The 24028-nt window shown below is 36.2% G+C and overlaps 1 protein-coding gene across 1 annotated transcript in view; it reads right to left on the bottom strand.

Annotated features, from left to right (window-relative positions):
• The window catches only part of LOC149806893 (uncharacterized), a 248378-nt gene that overhangs the window by 60752 nt on the left and 163598 nt on the right, over window positions 1-24028 (bottom strand). Inside the window, exons 30-31 of the mRNA XM_089959232.1 lie at window positions 11814-11978; window positions 8794-9024 (exon numbers count right to left, since the gene is read on the bottom strand). Coding sequence (XP_089815358.1) covers window positions 8794-9024; window positions 11814-11978 — 396 coding nt within the window. The remainder of the gene's footprint in view (window positions 1-8793; window positions 9025-11813; window positions 11979-24028) is intronic.

Below are 24028 nucleotides of genomic sequence, written 5' to 3'. Positions count from 1 at the left end.
TAGAAACTGATCTTTGTCTCTATTCCGAAATAAAGAGAACAGACTCAGCCTCGGTACTCAGAGAGAAAAGATAGGACTGACACATTTCCTACTTTACCAACCACAAAAGATTCTCTGCATGGCTGTTGACCTAATCTTGGATTGAACAATGCACCTTGTAAATATTGCTTGAAAACTTGTGCAGGTGGATAGATCATTTGAGATGAGCCAAGCATGACGGTAAATAATCTGTGAGCTGTTGTTTAGAAGAAAGCCTCTGTGTTGCAACAGAAGATCCTTCTACTAAGGTAATGACTTGGACAGGTCTATAGGTAGATTGAGAAGCTTTTGCTGAACCATCATCATTGAGGTGGCTATGAAAATGAGCTGAGCAATGGAGGTCTTTTCTTTTTGAAGCACTTGTGGAATGATCTTTAAATGGTAGGAAGCAAACAGATGATATCATTTCTGGCTAAAGGCATCCACTGCCCAGGTTGACTGGGACTGGGGAACAAAAGTGGGTTGTTTAGCCTTGTTGTAAACAAGTTTACCAAGTTTCTCATCTAAAGTTTGAGCAGGGAATCTGTAATGGATTAGTGCAGAGACCATTCCACAGGGACTATCTGTAATGGATTAGTGCAGAGACCATTCCATAAGGACTATCTGTAATGGATTAGTGCAGAGACCATTCCATAACAACTATCTCACCACTCCTGAACAGACTGTCTGCCAAAATATTTTTTTGCCAGGAATATGGCATATTTAGATGGTAATCCTTTCTGAGGTTGTCTAGCAAAAGAAAGGTTCTAAACCTTCATGCAGAGAAAAGGTGCATGTGTGCCTCCTTGTTGCTGCAGGTATGCTGCCACCACCTTGTTGTGTGAGGAGACCATCATGCATTCACTTCTTATTTTGTTGATGAACCCAAGATGACTAAGAACACTGAACTTACTTCTAAACTGTTGATGATGAGGACAGATTGGGACAACAAACCCTAAAGAATTAACCCTTCCAGCTACAGATGAGCACCAAGAATCTGATGCATCTTTGAAGAGACAGGGGTGAGGTTTTGAGGGCATGCATGGGAGCTCTGGCAAAAAACAGACACTACTCTTAATATTTCTACCAAATCAGATGATGGAAATCTAGACCTAGAGAAATCTGATTCATCAAAAGGATCCCAAGAAGGCATAAGAGCAATATGCCTAGACATACCAGGTCTATTATTGAGTTCAAGGTTTTCAAAAGATATAGAAACAGACAAGCCAACTAAATGGTCTTAGTTGTGCCTCAAACAGAGTCAGGATCTTGTCTACTCTATCACGTGGGCATGCAGACTAATCCTCTCATTATGAGGAAATTCATCCCCACAAAGGACAAAATCTTCTGAATGAGTAATCTCCAATATCCTTAGAATGGGTAAATGACCTAATCTGGATGACATGGACCAACAGTGATACAGATCTGACAGACTATCCATCTGTTGTTGATCAACCAATCAATGAAATATTGAAGGACAGATATCCCCAGTGACTAAGAGGATATCAAATATTCCCATGACTCTGGATGTGGAAGCTGGGTAAAATGGCACAGTGCAAAATTGGAAAACCTCCCTATTCAAGAAAAACTGGAGGCACCTCCTGTAAGGAGAAATGAAATGGATCTAAAGATATATATCCTGAGGGTTGTTGGAAACCACCCAGTCACTAGATCTAATGAAATTCCTGATGAGGCTGTGGTCTCCAACTTACAATGTTCCTACTGCAGAAACCTGTATAATTAGTTTGAACATCCTCATTTTTATGATAGAGGAATCACCCATTGTCCTTGATGCTTAACCTAACCTTTGAAATTGTGTTTAGCCTGGCACCTATGGGAATTGATGGAGGAAGGAACACTGCAGAAAACAAAACCAATTGACAGGCAAGAAGCAGATGTGAGGGACCAGTGTTGCCAGTCTCTCAAATGTGAGGAAACCACATAGAGAATGGGCTCTCAGACCAAATAGGGTATTTGCCTCCTGTGTAGCATCCCTCAGAAAGTTCTTACTGTACTCCAGTAAGACCTTGGATGTGTCCATGATAATATCCCTGCTGAGGTGAGGAAAGATCATAGATAAAAGCATGAACATGGATAATGCATGCCTAGATGTTTTGGCCACTGCTTCCAATAAATGTTAAAAGGCAGCTGGCAAACATTGGCATGCAAGGCTATATAACTAGAGACTTGGCCTTAAGTTCTCAGGCCTCCCATGTTTCAAATGCAATGTGAGACCAGACCCCCATGTAAATATCTACTTGTGCCACTCCAGCATCAAACGTGGGTAGTTTAAGGGCCCAAGAAAGGGTGTAAACCCTATAATTAGTCGCAGAGAACAAAGGTTTCAACAAAGGTGGAAGGGGACAGACAACCCCTTACACTTGCACTTACTAAACTGTTCCCTAACCATAACCAAGAGATCTAGGCAGCAAGTAGCCCTAGAAAATCTCTCCAAGCCAAAGAGAATAATAGTATCCTTGGAGCCAGAAGGCTTGGGACACAGATCCCGGGATAAAGGACAGTAACTCCTTTGCCACACTTTCTGATGGACCAAATCAATTCCTCCTCTGTCACCTTGATTAATGTTTGGGAGGTGGCAAAGGACCCAAAAGGAAGGTGTACCACATTTTCCTGTTATATGTCAAACTCTTGTGAATCTGTGAGGACTGAAAGGGCATCCTTATTCCTACTAACTTTACTGGGAGACAGGATTTTGTGACCTAATATCTCTGTCTTCTGGGGAAGACTTGGAGGTATGGAGAACCTTTTTGCAAAATGTTTGCCATCAGTAGTTAATGCTAATGAAAAATCATGATTAATAATGCAATGCATCACAACTTAATGTATCAGTTGATCAGGGTCTAAGAACAGTATTCTTGAGAACACTTCTTTTTAAGAAAGTGTGACACAACATGTCATACTGTCAGGAGATCATACTAAATATTCTGATCTGTATCAACAATTTGAGTGTAACAATAATTATTTTTGTAAAATAAACCTTTTTATGTTCTTCATTAAAACAAAATATTGTTTAAAAATAATGTATTGTTCAAAATTAATGTATTGTTTAAAAATAATATATTGTTTAAAAATAATGCATTGTTTTAATGTATTGTTCAAAAACAGTGTATTATGATTGGGTAATGTACTATAAGAAAAATGCTCACCAGGAATACACTGGTCTACCATCATGGAAAAAAAAACAACATATAATGTTGTTGTTGTTGTTCAAGGGTTTAACGCCATTTTTCAGCACAAGATAGGCTATACATGGTGGCCAGTATAAATGGTAGAGGAAGAACCCTGGAAAACTCGGGGAAGAACCACCGATCCACGAGAAGCTACTGGCAGGCTTTCCCACATACCCACACTAGCCAAGCCTTGGACTCGAACCCACGCAGAGGTGAGATGGCAGTGATCCGGAACGGTGAGCGCTTTAGACCACTCGGCCACACGGGGCCCCAAACATATAATGACTTATGAGTGAAGTATGTTTGACTTATAGGGGACTTATAAGTCACTAATAAGACTTACTTTATACGTTGCATAAGTAATAAGTAAGTGATATATCAGTCAGTATAAGTGCAAAAATGTTGATTCATGCATTTTGCTCATAAGTGACATTCAAATCACTTATAGGTGGTATGAGACATTTTTCTTAAGGCATGTTTGTTCAGATAATGGAGGGGTGATTCAGACAAAATTGTTTTGCTTTTAGAAGTGAAATATGTTTATTTTCTTTGTCATTTACTGCTTTACAGTTTACTAAATATAAAGAGAATCACTGCATTTCTTATTTAAGCTGCATTCAGATTTTTATAAGGTTTGAAAGAAGAATTTCAACACTGATGTAGCTGAGGTATCAAAATTAGAGTAAAACAGCATGTATGTCTGTATAAGTGTGTAATTAGTGATTTGTGCATGTCTTTATATGCGGGTAATCAGGGATTTGTACAAGTATGTCTATATAAGTGTGTAATTAGGGATTTGTACATGTCTGTATATGTGTATAATCAGGGATTTGTGCATGTATGTCTATATAAGTGTGTACTTAGGGATTTGTACATATGTCTATATAAGTGTGCAATTAGGGATTTGTACATGTCTGTATATGTGGGTAATAAGGAATTTGTAGATGTATGTCTGTATATGTGGGTAATCAGGGATTTATACATGTACATCTATATAAGTGTGTAATTAGGGATTTGTACATGTATGTCTATATAAGAGGGTAATTAGGGATTTGTACATGTATGTCTATGTAAGTGTGTAATTAGGGATTTGTACATGTCTGTATATGTGTATAATCAGGTATTTGTACATGTATGTCTGTATACATGTGTGATCAGGTATTTGTTCATGTATGTCTGTATATGTGTAGAGGGACTTGTACATGAATATCTGTATATGTGTGGAATCAGAGACTTGTACATGTATGATTGTATATGTGTGTAATCCAGGACTTGTACATGTATGTCTGTATAGGTGTGTAATCAGGGACCTGTACATGTATGTCTGTATAGGTGTGTAATCTGGGATTTGTTCATGTATGTCTGTATATGTGTGCAATCAGGGATTTATACATGTATGTATGAATGTATATATGTATACATGCATAACCAGGTATTTGTTCGTGTATGTCTGTATATGTGTATAGGGACTTGTACATGAATGTATGTATATGTGTGGAATCAGAGACTTGTACATGTATGATTGTATATGTGTGTAATCCAGGATTTGTACATGTATGTCTGTATGTGTGTAATCAGGGACCTGTGCATGTATGTCTGTATATGTGTGTAATCAGGGATTTGTACATGTTGGTATATGTATGTAATCAGGGATTTGTATGTATATGTCAGTATATGTGTATAATCAGTTTTGTATGAACATGCCTGTATATGTGTGTAATCAGGGATTTATACATGTATGTAAGTATATATGTGTAATCAGGTATTTGTTCGTGTATGTCTGTATATGTGTATAGGGCCTTGTACATGAATGTATATGTGTGGAATCAGAGACTTGTATATGTATGATTGTATATGTGTGTAATCCATGACTTGTACATGTATGTCTGTATATGTGTGTAATCAGGGATTTGTGCATGTTGGTATATGTGTGTAATCAGGGATTTGTATGTGTATGTCAGCATATGTGTATAATCAGAGATTTGTATGTGTATGTCAGTATATGTGTGGAATCAGGGATTTGTGCATGTTGATGTATGTGTCGAATCAGGGATTTGTGCATGTTAGTGTATGTGTGGAATCAGGGATTTGTGCATGTTGGTGTATGTGTGGAATCAGGGATTTGTGCATGTTGGTGTATGTGTGGAATCAGGGATTTGTGCATGTTGGTGTATGTGTGGAATCAGGGATTTGTGCATGTTGGTGTATGTGTGGAATCAGGGATTTGTGCATGTATGTGCAAGTCCATGATACAAGTCAGCCATTAAATTATGAAAGGTCAGGCAGACTCATCTACAATGCTCAGTTAAACATAGAAAATGTCACTTTGTTCTTCTAAAGAAATTTTATTATAAACAATGTTACACAACACAAGTAAATCAACATAAATACCATATCACAAGTTTCATGATACCCAGATACAGTATTTCTCTCTTAATAAGTACAAGCACTGGCCTCTTCAATTTTGTTACACAGTGTGGGGGTGTGAGAGAGAACATATATTTTTTAACCAGAAAACCTAGGTTTAAAAAACCAAATAATTTGTTTATAAATCCATTATTATTATTCTTATGAAAAAAAAATTATTATTATTGAACCTGTTATATCTGTCTCTGTTTTTTGTTATTGTAATTGTTGTTACTATTATTATTATTTGGTAATGGCAGTTGTCTCTCTTGTCAATGGTCTGGAGACATTTACCAATAATAAATATGCATGTAACTTACATCACAGGGAGTAGCTGCAGTAGCCTCATTTTCAAATGGTTTCAATTTTTGCAATGAGCAGTCATTATTTTGCTCATTAATTTGGGAATAATTATAACAAGCAATACGTGTGCAGCAACTGATCATACAACCTGAAGATAACTGCCATGATAGAAATGGGGGTATTGTGTTAGTGAGTATAAGATTGCATTGTAATATGTTGTTGGTCTACTAGCTGCAGTTGGGCAGACATATTCTATTGCAGTAGTGCAGTTTGGACCACAGGATTTGACATGTCTGATGAGATGACCATATAATCTTGTGCTTCATATTCATTGAGCCAACTATTTTGCACATCAGTATTATTTACTGTTGCACCTACCAAACTGTAGTTTTCAAAGCAATTGTGTTGGCAGTTACCAGCAGTGGGGTGATGGGTTAAGCCAATTACATGCAAACTTGCTATTGCTTTTCTGTCTTTTTTAAAAATCACTAACATCAGAATCTAAACAATGTGTGCACCTGTACTCAAAGACATTTTTCAATGCCATTCAGAAAAAAAATGATGAAATCTAGACTAATCAAATGTAAGATCCTATTGATGGTACTATTGATCATTTACTTTTCAGGTGGGAGGAGGGTTGGCTCGCATTTTACTTATACTTCCATTATAAGTGTATCAAGTGAAGTATTCTTTATTTATCAGTAAAGTATATAGAAAGAGAAATGAAGTATGCTTCATTAATAAGTGAAAGTCTAATCTGTATATTCATGTATAAATGAAATGCCTAATTTACTTATAAAATCCTAATCTGTATATCATGTATAAATGAAATGCTTAATTTACTTATAAAATCCTAATTTGTATATTCATGTATAAATGAAATGCCTAATTTACTTATAAAATCCTAATCTGTATATCATGTATAAATGAAATGCCTAATTTACTTATAAAATCCTAATCTGTACATTCATGTATAAATGAAATGACTATTCTGTATATCATGTATAAATGAAATGACTATTCTGTATATCATGTATAAAGGAAATACCTAATTTACTTATAAAATCCTAATCTGTATATCATGTATAAATGAAATGACTATTCTGTATATCATGTATAAATGAAATGCCTAATTTACTTATAAAATCCTAATCTGTACATTCATGTATAAATGAAATGACTATTCTGTATATCATGTATAAATGAAATACCTAATTTACTTATAAAATCCTAATCTGTATATTCATGTATAAATGAAATGCCTAATTTACTTATAAAATCCTAATCTGTATATCATGTATAAATGAAATGACTATTCTGTATATCATGTATAAATGAAATACCTAATTTACTTATAAAATCCTAATCTGTATATCATGTATAAATGAAATGACTATTCTGTATATCATGTATAAATGAAATACCTAATTTACTTATAAAATCCTAATCTGTACATTCATGTATAAATGAAATGACTATTCTGTATATCATGTATAAATGAAATGACTATTCTGTATATCATGTATAAATGAAATACCTAATTTACTTATAAAATCCTAATCTGTATATTCATGTATAAATGAAATGACTATTCTGGATATCATGTATAAATGAAATGCCTAATTTACTTATAAAATCCTAATATGTATATTCATGTATAAATGAAATGTCTAATTTACTTATAAAATCATAATCCTTCATGTACAAGTCACTTATAAGAGAACTGTAAGTTAAATGGTTAAGTCACTTATAACTCCTGTATATGTAAGCAATATAAGTCACTTATACATCACTTATAGGTTTTTCCATAAGGGTAAAAGTCATGTGCAGTAATAAGACAGATGTCATGGTTGAAAGACAACCATGTCACAATAATTTCCAACTTTTTGGTAAACAGTGGTGGTACATTTTACATATTGTTAACTTGTTTCTTCAGCTATACTCGATGGCATGTATGAATGTGAAAGATGTTCATTCTAGTGCTCCACTTATCACATTTCCTCTAATATTATTGTGTTTTTTAATTTTTTCAGATCTGAATTTCTAGTAATTTTCTACAAGTTCATGTGAAATGGTGGCTTAGTCTCCATTGAAAAACATCAATATTTTTTGTTTACTCTTTCTTAACACTTTTCAAGTCTCAAAAACTGTCTGGGAATGTGGTAGGTATTAAATTGTTGCTAAGGAAACTGCACTATTCCCATGGGAGCCACCCCAAAAATAATTTTGATAGAGTAAGCATGTGCAACCTATGGCACATCTGGCCCATAACATGGTTTTATCATTTACATTTACATCATGTGGCAACATTTAAAAAATCACTATCCAGCCTGCACCTTGTAGGAAGTGACATATCCTAAGATATATTAGTACAAAATTTTGTTCAAAATTTGCTTGGCTAAAATGAATAATGAGCCAGGATTTGTTGACCTCATTACCATCTTGCCAGAATTCACTGACAGTGACTCTTCTATTTGTCTAAGTTTTCAAGATGACATTTGAGAAGACCATCCTAACCCACTTTGTAAAGAGTGGTTGCATTAAAGTGACATATTTTACATTACCAGCAAAACAAATCCAAGTATTCATTATGTCCAATGATGTGAGTTAGAATTTTGTTTTGAATTTCATCATATTTACAGTTTTTTGACATTAATGAATGGACTGGATTATATCCATTTCTTTCATTCTTGTTTTCTTTCTTTCTGTTTTGTTTTTCTTTCTCTTTTATTCAAGAGACTAGCTACAAGCAAATGTCATTAATATCCTGTACACTTTTACATGCCACTGGCCACCAGGCTGGTGTAAATTTTAAACCTGGAAAATAATATAAGTTGATGTCCAGTTAATATAAATAAATTCAATTTATTCTTACCAATCCAGTGAAGGGTACAACTCTTTTCATCAAGGGTAATTTAAGATTCCCCTCAATGGTGTCTGCAATGTGATCAATTAATCCTTGAAACTTCACTAGTGATCTCTGCCACAGAGCCATCAGTCTACCTGTCTTCTCATTACTCCATTTGAAAACATACTGGATGGATGTAGGTGTGATTGTCTCCAACTCCAGTGTCATTTCCCATACTGGATTAGCCCCAAGGTTTGACTGAATGAAACCAATAATGCCAGATCAATAATTAACCTAGTAGTAAAGTATAATCCATTGTCGTATGCATACACTGGAATACATGTTACAAGAAGGACTACACACTCGTGTTTAGAACATGATCATGTCTTATATGCACTCCTGTCTAGCATACTTTTATGTCTAGTATACATTCATGTCTAGTATATACCTGTGTCTAGTAAACACTCATGTCTACTATATACCTGTGTCTAGTAAACACTCATGTCTAGTATATACCTGTGTCTACTATACACTCATGTCTAGTATATACCTGTGTCTACTATACACTCATGTCTAGTATATATCTGTGTCTAGTATACACTTATGTCTATCATATACCTGTGTCTAGTATACACTTATGTCTATCATATACCTGTGTCTAGTATACACTTATGTCTATCATATATCTGTGTCTAGTATACACTCATGACTTGCATGTACTCATATTTTGTACATACTCCTGTTTTGCATACTTATGTCTAGTATAATTTCATGTCTTGCATACAGTGATATCTAGTATATTCTCATGTTTTGCATACTCATATCTAGTACACACTCATGTCTTGCATACATTCATCTAGTATAAACTCATATATTGCATACATTGATATCTAGTAAATACTCATTTATGTACTTATATTCAGCATATGTTCATGTTTTTGCATACACTCATCTAGTATACACTCATATTTTGCACACACTGATATCTAGTATATGCTCATGTTTTGCATACACTCATCTAGTATAAACTCGTATCTTGCATACACTGATATCTAGTATACACTCATGTTTTGCATACACTCATCTAGTATAAACTCATATTTTGCATATACTGATATCTAGTGTATGCTCATGTTTTGCATGCTAATCTCTAGTGTTATGAGTCTATGGTCTTAAACTATGTAACAAAAAAGAGCGAAAACCCACAAGTTTTGTAAAATACAACAAACAATTTATTTCTCTAAAATACAAAGTGAAAATTTAAAAAGAACTTATAGTATTGTGAACTAAATCCCAAATAGTCCTAAAAGTTCCATAACAAGTCCAAATGTATGAAGTTCCAACTGAATTCCAGTGGCATTCAAATAAATTCTGATATTGAATGTGTTGATGTGCCTCTAGTTTCAAACGTGGTAATGTGTCAATTGCCTTTAGTATGGCTATGTGCAAACAGAATTGTGATGTATCACGGAATTATAATCCCAAATGTCCTTGTCTGAAGTCACTTTTCCAAATTAAAGTTTTAGTCCAAGAGTATTATTGAGCACTTTGTAATTCCATTGCATCAATTTCTGCTTTGAACTGGACCCAACTGTGCTGTTCCATATAGATATGTTTCATTGTATCAATATCTACACTGAAATGGAAGCTACTGTACTGTTCCTTACATACAGATTTCACTGCATTGAAATAGACACAACTGTACTGTTCCATATATTGAAATGGACACAATTGTACTGTTCCATATATACAGGTTACATTGTATCAATTTCTGCTTTGAACTGGACCCAACTGTACTGTTTCATACATATAGATTTCTCTGCATCAGTCTCTGCATTGAAATGGACACAATTGTACTGTTTTATATATGCAGGTTTCATTATGCAAATCTCTGCATTGAAACTGGCACAACTGTACTGTTCCATATATGCAGGTTTCATTATGAAAATCTCTACATTGAAATGGACACAACCATACTATTCCATATATTGAAATGGACACAATTGTACTGTTCCATATATTGAAATGGACCCAACTGTGCTGTTCCATGTAGATATGTTTCATTGTATCAATCTCTACACTGAAATGGAAGCCACTGTACTGTTCCTTACATACAGATTCCACTGCATTGAAATAGACACAACGGTACTGTTCCATATATTGAAATGGACACAATTGTACTGTTCCATATATGCAGGTTACATTGTATCAATTTCTGCTTTGAACTGGACCCAGCTGTGCTGTTCCATATAGATATGTTTCATTGCATCAATCTCTACAATGAAATGGAAGCCACTGTACTGTTCCTTACATATGGATTTCACTGCATCAGTCTCTGCATTGAAATGGACTCACTTGTACTGTTCCATATATGCAGGTTTCATTATGAAAATTTCTGCATTGAAATGGACACAACTGTACTGTTCCATATATGCAGGTTTCATTATAACTTTATAGACTTTTAACACATCATTTGCTATACTAAGCCAAGGAAATGGAAAAGTTCCTTTCCCAAGGACATACCATCACAAATACTGATTCAAAGAGGTCTCTGAGAGAATTAGTTGATAATTGACATTTGCATGATTGTATATCCTCAACATAATGCATTAAGACCAACAGGTTAAACAAATGGCATAATTAAACATCTATGACCTGCATCAAGCATAAAAGGCAAATATGTTATAATTCTGTAAAAAGTATATAAAATAAAAAATAGAGGTAAACTATGTAAAATCCTTAAAAACGTTTGGGCATATAAATCTTATTCCCTCAATAAGTCCACAAGTTTCTCTGGTGGTACATTGTTATAATATCTCTTCACTGATTGCACATTAAAATAACATTATTGATCTACCAGTAGAATATTTGTAAGACTCAAGACTAGAAGTAAAGTTGTCTAAGTATGACATGGTAAGTACAAATACACAAAAATGAATTTACAGGTAGTGCCAAGTGAAATATCCTACCTACTTAGATATAATGCAAACATTGCAAAAGATGTAAAATGAATTTTGAAAAAGATCATAGAAAAGACTGTTGCTTACACAATATGAGACAACTGCCTCAATGAGTTTTGGGTTACGAAGCTGTACAACTAAAATTCTTGTACTTGTATCAGCATTTGTCCATTTCAAGGTAAATCTGGGTAATCGTTGATGCTGCCATTGGTACACATTTGAAATGTCTCCCGATAAATTGAATCCAAATAACTAAAATGGAAAAAGAGAAGAATGACATGTAGAAACAATAATCAACCTTGTGATGTACACATGTTATATAAAAGTAATTATACATAAGTAATTATACATAACCAGTAATATACCTGATACAGACAAGTCATCTGAAGATTAAATAGCACTTTCCTCCCACACACACTTTGTAATGGCTCCTACTGAAAATAGCCTACAGCCCAGCAGCCTCCATAAATGCTACTTTTCTCAGGACCCAATAGTCCAGCACTCTCCATAAATGCTACTTATCTCAGGACCCTATAGTCCATCACTCTCCATAAATGCTACTTATCTCAGGACCCTATAGTCCAGCACTCTCCATAAATACTACTTATCTCAGGATCCTATAGTCCAGCACTCTCCATAAATACTACTTATCTCAGGATCCTATGGTCCAGCACTCTCCATAAATGCTATTTATCTCAGGACCCTATAGTCCATCACTCTCCATAAATACGACTTATCTCAGGACCCTATAGTCCATCACTCTCCATAAATAATACTTATCTCACGACCCTACAGTCCAGCACTCTCAATAAATACTACAATGCCACTTATTTCAGGCCCCTATAGTCCAGCACTCTCCATAAATACTACTTATCTCAGGACCCTATAGTCCAGCACTCTCCATAAATAATACTTATCTCAGGACTCTATAGTCCATCACTCTCCATAAATACTACTTATCTCAGGATCCTATAATCCATCCGGGGCCCCGAGTGGCCGAGTGGTCTAAAGCGCTCTTCGTTACGGATCACTGCCATCTCACCTCTGTCTGCGGCGGTTCGAGTCTAAGATTCAGCCAATGTGGGCATGTGAGAAAGCTTGCCAGTAGCTTCTCGTGGGTCGGTGGTTCTTTCCGGGGTTTTCCGGGTTCTTCCTCCACCATTAATACTGGCCGCCATGTATAGCCCATCGTGCTGAAAAATGGCGTTAAACCCCACAACAACAACAACATATAATCCATCACTCTCCATAAATACTACTTATCTCAGGACCCCATAGTCCAGCACTCTCCGTAAATACTACTTATCTCAGGATCCTATAATCCAGCACTCTCCATAAATACTACAATAATACTTATCTCAGGCCCTTATAGTCCAGCACTCTCCATAAATACTGCTTATCTCAGGACCCTATAGTCTACCACTCTTCATAAATACTAATTATCTCATGACTCTATAGTCCAGCACTTTCCATACTATAATACTACATATCACAGGACCCTATAGTCCAGCACTCTCCATAAATGCTACATATCTCAGGACCCTATAGTCTGGCATTCTCCATAAATACTACTTATCTCAAGATCCTATAGTCCAGCACTCTCCATAAATGCTACATATCTCAGGACCCTATAGTCTGGCATTCTCCATAAATACTACTTATCTCATGACCCTACAGTCCAGCACTCTCAATAAATACTACAGTTCCACTTATTTCAGGCCCCTATAGTCCAGCACTCTCCATAAATACTACTTATCTCAGGACCCTATAGTCCAGCACTCTCCATAAATAATACTTATCTCAGGACTCTATAGTCCAGCAGTCTCCATACTACAATACTACATATCGCAGACCACTATAGTCCAGCACTCTCCATAAATACTACTTATCTCAGGACCCTATAATCCAGCACTCTCCATAAATACTACTTTTCTCAGGATCCTATAATCCAGCACTCTCCATAAATACTACTTATCTCAGGACCCTATAGTCCAGCACTCTCCATAAATACTACTTATCTCAGGATCCTATAATCCAGCACTCTCCATAAATACTACTTATCTCAGGACCCTATAATCCAGCACTCTCCATAAATACTACTTATCTCAGGATCCTATAATCCAGCACTCTCCATAAATACTACTTATCTCAGGACCCTATAGTCCAGCACTCTCCATAAATACTACTTATCTCAGGATCCTATAATCCAGCACTCTCCATAAATACTACTTATCTCAGGACCCTATAATCCAGCACTCTCCATAAATGCTACTTATCTCAGGACCCTATAGTCCAGCACTCTCCATAAATACTACTTATCTCATGACCCTTTAGTCCAGCACTCTCCATAAATACTACTTATCTCAGGATCCTATAATCCAGCACTCTCCATAAATACTACTTATCTCAGGACCCTATAGTCCAGCACTCTCCATAAATACTACTTATCTCAGGATCCTATAGTCCAGCACTCTCCATAAATACTACTTATCTCAGGACCCTATAATCCAGCACTCTCCATAAATGCTACTTATCTCAGGACCCTACAGTCCAGCACTCTCCATAAATACTACTTATCTAAGGACCCTATGATCCAGCACTCTCCATAAATACTACTTATCTCAGGATCCTGTAGTCGAGCACTCTCCATAAATACTACTTACCTCTTGACCATACAGTCCAGCACTCTCAATAAATACTACAACTCCACTTTTTTCAGGTCCCTATAGTCCAGCACTAACCATGAATGCTACTTGTCTCATGCCCCTATAGTCCAGCACTCCATAAATACTACCAGTATGTATCTCATGACCCTATAGCCCAGCATTCTCCATAAATGCTACTTATTTCATGATGCTGTAGTCCAGCATTCTCCATAAATGCCACTTATTTCAGGACCCTATAGTCCAGCACTCTTTTAAAATACTACTTATGCTAGTACCCTATAGTAAACAAGACTAGACCCCTAAATGGGACATGTAAATGTACAAGATAATGTTCATAACAAGCTGCATCCGAATATGTGTAATGGTTATTTTCTCAAGGCTTTAACCTTATCAAATATGGAGCTGATCAATCCTGGTATAGTTGAATGACTGGACTATCTTAACACCCTCTGTTATTTCTAATGTACTTCATCATGTAATGATGTTGTTGTTGTTGTAGGTTTAATGCCATTTTTCAACCAGCACAAGATAGGCTATACATGGCAGTCAGTAAAAATGGTGGAGGAAGAACCTGGGAAAACCCCAAAAAGAACCATCGACCCATGAGAAGCTACTGGCAAGCTTTCTCAAATACCCACATTAGCCGAACCCAAGACTCAATCCCACGCAGACATATCATGTAATGATGTTGTCCCATCAAATATAATTTCTTAGACTAGTAAAGTAAAAAATGAAGATAAAGTCATCTATATTCTCCTGCCCCTCTGATGATTTCTCAATAGCATCACTGGAATATACTAAATGGTTTGGGAGTTTGTTCAGTGAAGGAAAGTGTTAATGATAGATGGAGACCAGTGAACAAAGTCAAAACTTTATGTTACTGAAGTATAGTCACATATAGACCACTAATCTAATGTGCATATAGTTTCACTGAGAATAATTTTGAAAGTTTGCTCAAAAAATGAATGCATGCATGATAGATGGATGGATGCACAGACAAATGGATAAAAATTTGTAAAATACTAAAAGAGTAACTGAAGAACTGTGAACCAAGAGCCGATGAAGACATCTGACGTGGTTTAACAAATTTCCCTGATAAACAAAGTGTTGATAATGGATTCATGAATGAAAAATCAAATAATACTGAAACTGAAGAATTGTGAATGATGGATGGATTGATGTATGGATGAAGTATGGATTTTTTGTGACTTAAACTAAGTAATAGAAACAGTACAATACAATAAGGCTTGCATAATTCAACAAATAATTTATTTCCCTATAGTACAAGGTGAAAATTTAAAAAGAACTTAAAATATTACAAATTAAATCCTAAATAATCCCAAAAGTTTTATCAAAAGTTTTATCACCAGTCTTAATGAATAAAGTTCTAATCAAATTCCAGTGGTGTTTGAAGTAAGATCCAGTGCTGAAGGTGTTGATGTGCTTGTAGTGGCCTGTGACATGGTGATGTGACAACAATCTTTTGATGAATCACAATAATATAATCCAATGTGTCCTTGTCTGAATTTACTATAACATCATTGACAAGTTAATGTGTGCATCCAAGAATTATTTATGTGCATTTTGTATTTCAATTGAATAAATAATTTGAATAAGTAAATTCCAGCTCAAATCAAATACTCAACTTAACAATAAGACTGATTTCTGCTTCAGATGTTGTTGCAGGAATAAATAATTTTTCTGGTAAACAAGTAAACAAAATTATATAACCTTCTTCTTGATCTAGGTCACAATTAGCATTTCCTATTTTTTTTAAAAAAAACTATTAGTTAATGGAAGCTTCCATTCTAGAAGATTCTGTTGCTAAAATGATAATACAGAATGTGGTAAACATCAGGTAGGCTAGGTATTTTTTATTGGGGAATTCCAAAAACAATGACCCAGACCCTAATTAATATGTTTAGTTCTATTGATAATGATCCTAATACTTAACCCACAATCATAGAGAAAATATTAAATATATATTACTTGTTAACAAAATTATTGGCTCTAGTTATGTACACAGTAAACCTGATTTTGGACAAGGTCAAGTCCACAATGATCCATAGCATACATTGAAATTTTAAAAAAATAACAAACAATGTAAATTAAACATACATAACAGGATGCACAGACAAATGGATGAAAATATTAAAAATATTAAAAATAATGAATATAAAAAGCACATGTTAACAACTAGTCTATATATGTGCACCAGGTTTCAAAGAGATAACATGGCTATAAAAATGGATACAAGAGTCACTAGAAGGGACTGACACTCTACTGCAGGCATATATAACTACAGCCTGGGACCTGCTTTTATACGCCCATCTACCAAATAGGATGTAGCTTTCAAAATTGCTCATATGGCCCGCACCCTGAAGGAAGTTGCACATGCCTGCTCTACTGGGTGAAAGGAATTTCAAAGAAATAAAGACTATTTCTTCCTTTTAACTGCTGACTGTTGAAACCATCTCTGATATTCTTCAGAAATAACAAGATTTTTCAAAGTAGCTGCTGTGGTGGTGCACATATTGGATGTCATCTTGACCCCATATTGGATGTCATCTTGACCACCTATTGATGTCATCTTGACCCCATATTGATGTCATCTTGACCCCATATTGGATGTCATCTTGACCACCTATTGATGTCATCTTGACCCCATATTGATGTCATCTTGACCACCTATTGATGTCATCTTGACCACCTATTGATGTCATCTTGACCCCATATTGATGTCATCTTGACCCCATATTGGATGTCATCTTGACCCCATATTGATGTCATCTTGACCACCTATTGATGTCATCTTGACCCCATATTGATGTCATCTTGACCCCATATTGGATGTCATCTTGACCCCATATTGATGTCATCTTGACCCCATATTGGATGTCATCTTGACCACCTATTGATGTCATCTTGACCACCTATTGATGTCATCTTGACACCATATTGATGTCATCTTGACCCTATATTGATGTCATCTTGACCCCATATTCATTTAAGGCAAAGTAGACATCATTAGAAGTCTTTTGTTGAAAACCCAATGTCATAATGATCATCTATTCAGGGACAAGATTTGTAGGACATTTGTCATGGCAGTCATATTGGCTCTATGACTGGCACCATTTTCTTTCAAGACCAGCTTCGTATCAAAAGTCTATTGGTGACAACTCCATGTTGATATAGCCATCCATTTGGGAGAAGTAGAGATAATATTTTCAAGATAGCCACCAAGGAGTAATACTAAGGGTGAAACATTTTCAGTTAGGACTAACTAGACATAAAAGAAAGAACTCTTATGATGAAAATTCCATGTCAAAATGACTTTAAATTTAGAAGGAGTAGTGAAAATAAGATTTTCAAGATGGACCCATATGTCAGATCAGTACTACTTTAATTTAGTGTCAGCAAAACATTATATGAAGTCATTTATTGGAAATCCCATGACAATCTGAGCATTCAATCAGAAGTAGTGATAACAAGATTTTCAAGCTGGCCAATGTGGCCATGTTAGATGTAATATTTGGATTTAGGGACTACTGTAACTAGATGTCATAACAAGTCATAAGAAAACATCATGCCAATATGACTTTCCTTTCAAGAAGAATAGCAAAAACAAGATGTCTGGGAAGTACCATCTTCATTTGGGACCAACTTGACTATGGGATGAATGCATTTGTCTAAAAATTCAGGGCAATCCTCCTAGTAATTCAAGAGGAATATAATGATAACAAAAGTATGTTAAAGGTAGCAGAAATGGACAATGGATGAAAGAGCTTTCAAAAGAAAACATTAAAATTACTGAAACTGAAAAATTCACACAATTCAATTACAGAAGACAAATATGGACACCTATAAGATGTGTACCAATTTTCAGTCAGACATATTTAATAGTTTTGGAATTTTGCTCTAGAAAAAAAACTCTGATGGACGAATAGACGAATGGAAGAAAATCTTGAAAAAATGCTTTTTAGGGGCGGGGAGAAACCAACTTTAGTGATGTAATTCTTACCTGTTGCTAGGGCATAGTTAGTACATTTCTGGAGGAAAATACCCTGCCCATATTAGGAAAATGTGTCGTCCATTAGGGTGAACCAGAAGATCACAGAACACTGGATTGCCCTGGTTCATCCTGTTCAATTGCCCATGCATACTTGCCACTTTTATTGTTTTGAGGAAACAGCCTAACTTAGTGGGACATCAGTGTGGGACAGAGGAGGGAATCTGTCAAAAGCAACTAGTATGTATTACTTCATTAAAATTAGATTACCCTGCCACCAAATACATTTTATATCAGTAATACCATAGCTGTTGCTATTGCACAACAGAATTTGTCAGTTTGGTGGGAGGCTGATGATCCCATAACTGGAAGATAAAAAACAAGCACAAGGAATACTCACCCTCAATGAAGAGCAGGAGATTACTGTGGAATGGGATCCACATGGGCCACTTTCTCTTTGATGATGACTGGGCCCAGTGAGAAAATGTATTTGCTTTGATGATGACTGGGACCAGTGAGAAAATGTGTTTGCTTTGATGGGTTAATTGGCAAATGTAAAATGAGAAAGTATTGTGAGAGTGCATAAAATAAAGTTTTCGTCACATCCTCCAAATAAATATGGGTTAGACAGGCCCATGAGGCAGCAATGGCACAAATCTCATTGGTTTGAATTTTCATGAAAGATGGGTCGCTGTTGGTAAAGGACTGGTAGATTCTCTCAATATTTAATGAAATCCACCTAGAAATGGTGGATTATGTGATTTCATTTGAACCTTAAATTAGGGGAAAAGATGCTTCCTATTTACAAAGGCTGCCAAATAAAAAAGTGATGATTTAGCTGGAGATAAATGCCTATCTTCATCATCCTCATTGCAAATATGGCTGAAACATGGGTTCTTGATCAGGAATAGATGGAAGCAGCTGTTTTGCTTAAAACCTGGTTAGCATTGGAATGAAACTGAACCATAATTCCTAGTGAACCTGACAGAGCCATTAAGCTCACTGCTTTGTCTTGTAGACACAAAGGTAAGCAAGAAAACTGTCTTGAGGGTTCTTGAGGATAAGATTCTTGAAGTAAGCTTTGCCAAAAGATTCATAGATGGAATTATTAAGAGACCACAAGAAAGATTCCATTTAGGCATTAAGAAGTGAGACACAGGTCTTTGCAGTTTTAAAACTGCAAAGTGAGGATCTGACCCAAGGGATGGGCCTTTTGAAAATTTGAATGTTGGAAAGGGCTGCTTGATAACCATTAAAAAGAGGCTGATGAATGCTTCTCTTCAAAAAGGAAGAGAAGAAGATCAGCCACTGCATTAATAGAGGGACAGCTAGGACTGACATGTTTTATCCTACACCAGTCACAAAAGATTCTCCATTTTTACATCATACACCCTAGACATCAATCTTAACTGAATGATGCATTTGTTAAATTTTATCAAAACCTTTCCCTTAAAGAGAGATCATATGAGATGAGCTAAGTGTAAAGGTGGAGGCTCTTGTATAGGAGATGTGCTGTGAGTGGAGATCCCTCTTCTGATGTAAGGTCTTGTGTTGGTCCACCAGCATTCAAGAAGATCGTTGAATCACTGGGGGCACAGATGTGTCAAAATGAACTGAGCAGTGGAGTGCCTGACTGAGTATGACCTCTTGGATCATCCTGAAAGCTGTGAAGGTGTAAACAAACAGAATAATTTGTCTTATTTCAGGCTGAAAGTGTTCTGCCTGGGCTTCCTAATCAAGGGCTAGGGAAATGTAAACTGTGGGTTTGTTGTTAACTTCATGGCAAACCTCCATGTAGAGAGAGAAGGTGCACTTTTCTCCTGAGGAACACTAACACTGATGTGTTGTCAGAGGAGACCATCATGTGGCAAGCTCTTATTTGGCGGATGCATACTTGAAGGCCTAAGAACACTGCCCTCATTTATAATTGGTGATGTGTATGGTAGATTCTTTCCAAGACCATAAACCCTCAAGAATCAGTCCTTCCAGCTCTAGATGAGAACCCCACTGTGAATCTGATGTATCTGTAAACAAGTAAGAATGTGATTTGGGAGAGTGCAGGTAGACTCTGGCCAGAAAGCAGTCCCATTTGTCCACCAATTCAGATGATGGTGGAAATCTCAACCCAGAGAAATCAGAGAATTCAAGGGGGACTTGTGCAGTTTCCATGCTGCTAAAAGAAGAAACTAATGTGGATGCAACTGCAGTCTGCCTAGGGGAGCAAGTTTCCCTGCAGAAGTCAAGGCCCACAGCCAACCGAGAAAAAGACTTTGTTATGTATATTTAATTTAATTGTTTGTTAGTTATATTTTAATTTTGTTGTATTATATGCTATTGTAATGTAACACTGTATGTTGGACTTGACTTTGTCCAAACTTGAGTTCATTTCTGTTTGACCCAAGTTCACTTTTTTATTTTATTCATATTAAACTAATAATTCGTAGCTAAATTATTCTCTTATGGGCTTAATATCAGGATCATTATTAATAGAAGAGTTAAATATGTTTATCTGGGTCAAAGTTTTGGAGCTTCCTAAGTGAATTATATATGATCCTGGTTATTGTTTAGTAAACATCAGGATAATTCTAGAAAGTTATTTTCCATTAGGTAATGTTGTTTTATTTAAATCGAAAATGCTAATTGTGACCTGAGGTCAAGTAGAGAACTAAATAATCTTGTGATTGTGAAGACTTTGTCATTCGTGCTTTAACATCTAGCACTTTCAAGTTGTATTATGTTGTGACCGGTTGAGGGCTGAATTTTATTTTAATCAAATTATTATTTTCTCTGGAAACAGGAAAGTGCTCTGATAAAATTCTTGCATAGAGACTCTCACTAGAATTTATACAGATTTCAAACCTGGAATTATACTACTGTGATTCAACAAAATACTGTTGACACATCACCACTCTGTAAGCTATAACAGACACATCATTGCCCTCAGTTTTGGGTTTCTTTGGGACCTGTATTGAGTTTTATTTAGGACTTTAAATTACTAGGACTTGTGTCTGTAATTCTTGTATTATTTAATGATTTAATTCACATACCATAAGTTCTTTTCTTCTCATTTTCACTTTGCATTCGAGGGAAATAATATATATTTGTAAAAAATTTCAAAGCGTGTTGTCTTTTACTCTTTTCTGTTACTTATTTTAAGAGCATATACTCATAACAACTTAATGACATAATGGTGTTTATTCTCATTACCTCCAACAGGGAAAGGATCTTGTCTAATCTGTCCAGATGGACAAGGACTAATCATATGTTTGCGAGAAATTAATTCCCACATGCTGTAAATAAAATCTTGAGATACAGTGAGCTTTGACTTTTTTTCAAGTTTTGCAGATGATCCAGCCTGGTCACTATGGACCAATATTGAGACATCTTGATGAGGGACTTTAGTAAGCCATACTTGTTGATCAACCAATTGTCAGAATATTGTATAACTGGGATACCTAGTGACCTCAAGTAGGCTGCAACTACTCCCATGACCCTGGTAAATGCTCTGGGTTATGAGGCTGCAACTACTCCCATGACCCTAGTAAATGCTCTAGACTAAATAGCAGTCTTCAAAATTTCCCATCACAGCAAAATTGGAGGTACTTTCTGTGTTGAGGAAAGATAGAGATGTGAACTTATAAATCCTAAAGATCGATAAAGACTGCCCTCTTGCCAGGTCTTCTCGTATTCCTGACTGAGATTGTGGTCTCCATTGTGCATGGTTCCTCTAGCAAAATCTGTTTAGGGAGGAAATGTCAGCAATCAGAAGGGACTTTCCCCTTTTCTTGGGAATCAGGAAAATCCAGGAATAGAACACTCTCTTACTGTGCACCCTTCCAAAAAAAGAGAGTGAACTTCTTCCTTTAAGGCCACCTGATTTAACTGGTAGAAGAAAATGAACAACCTTACTAGAGGGAGGGAGGTCCTGGAACTGAAACTGGTAGACACCTTTTGGGATAGAAAGAATCCAACCTTCAAAAATTATGGCCAGACCAAGCCTCTCTAAAGAAATATAGTCTGGCATCAACAGTGTGTGTATGTGTGTGTGTTATGTGATTTGGATTTTTAACGTAGCTTTAACAATTTTTCAGTCATATCACTATGATGTCAGCAGTGTGGCAGTTTATAGTGATGTCTAGCACTGGGGCATCATGCTGCAGACATGTAGCATGATGTCCCACCCAGTCACGTTATCCTGACACCAGGCCTACCAGCCCTAACACTAAGCTCTTAATGCTGAGCATCTAGCAAGGCAGCTGTGAGTACCATTTTTGTAAGTCTTTGGTATGATTTGGCCAGGGTTCAAACCAATGACCTCCCACTTCCAAGGCAGACACTCTAACCACTAGGCCACCGGAGTGGTCCTGGCATCAACAGGAACCAAGGAAGAGGTATACTCTTCTTGAGAGAGAGCATTCCTGAAGGCTGACCACCCTTGTCGTTAGGAAAAGGGGAAGGGCCCACCTGCTGAGTAGGTTCTCTGAAATGTGGATGTTGCTTTCACTGCAGCTGCATGGGCAGCTTTAAAAAATTTAACCTATGGACCCATAGGATAATCAGGATGCTTTTGTTTCTTATCTGGTGTTGATGAGCCAAAAGCAGATGCAATGGTCCATTGTTGATGGTCTCTCTGGTTCTGAGTAGCCATGGAGGGGGATAAGCTCTGAAGAGAGTTTCTGCCTCTACAGGGACAGCCCTCAAAAGAGTCTTAATTTGCTCTGGTAATATCCCACATGTTCTAAAAATGTCACACAGGCTTGCCAAGCTCTCCTTTACTTAACTTAATTGTTACATATGCAATGGTCCATTGTTGATGGTGTCTCATATTCTGAGTAGCCATGGAGGGGATAAGCTCTGAAGAGAGTTTCTGCCTCTAGAGGGACAGCCCTCAAAAGATTAATCTGCTCTGGTAATATCCCACATGTTCTAAAAATGTAACACAGGCTTGCCAAGCTCTCCTTTACTTAACTTAATTGTCACATATGCAATGGCCCATTGTTGATGGGCTCTCAAAAATTCTGAGTAGCCATGGTGGGGAAAAGCTCTGGAGAGAGTTTCTGCCTCTAGAGGGACAGCCCTCAAAAGATTAATCTGCTCTGGTAATGTCCAACAAGATGTTCTAAAACTGTAACACAGGCTTGCCAAGCTCTCCTTTAGTTTAATTAATTGTCACATTTGCCTCATTCATTATAACAAAGAATTTCTGGATCATTTCCATATGATCTTTCCTGGTGTTACTGTATATAATGACATCATGTATGTACACATCACAGCCATCTATACAAAGTCCAGTGTTCTCCTGGCCATTTCAAATTTTCAGCTATTTTCTCAAAATGAGGAAAATATTTTTATCTCTCTATTTTCTTTAGAAAGGGGTAAATAACTTGGTAAACCTAAACTTCATTAGGGGAGTGCTTTCTTCATGCTAGTGCTATTTTCCATTTACGATTTCATCTTTTTGCATTTGCATTTCACTTTCTTCTTTCTGCATCTGCATTCTCATTTCTTCTTTTTCTCTTTCTTCTTTCTAGATATGAATTGTTCTTTCTTCCTTTTTAATTTGAATGTGCATTGGTCTCTCTCATTTCTCCTTATGATTTTGGATTTCCATCATTTCTTTTTTAAGC

The sequence above is a fragment of the Sinohyriopsis cumingii genome, chromosome 1 (genome assembly GCF_028554795.1).
Source record: "Sinohyriopsis cumingii isolate HCF-2022 chromosome 1, ASM2855479v2, whole genome shotgun sequence".
NCBI classification, from domain to species: Eukaryota; Metazoa; Mollusca; class Bivalvia; order Unionida; family Unionidae; genus Sinohyriopsis; species Sinohyriopsis cumingii.
The sequence above is the reverse complement of the archived record's forward strand: the minus strand, read 5'-3'. Positions and strand labels throughout refer to the sequence as shown.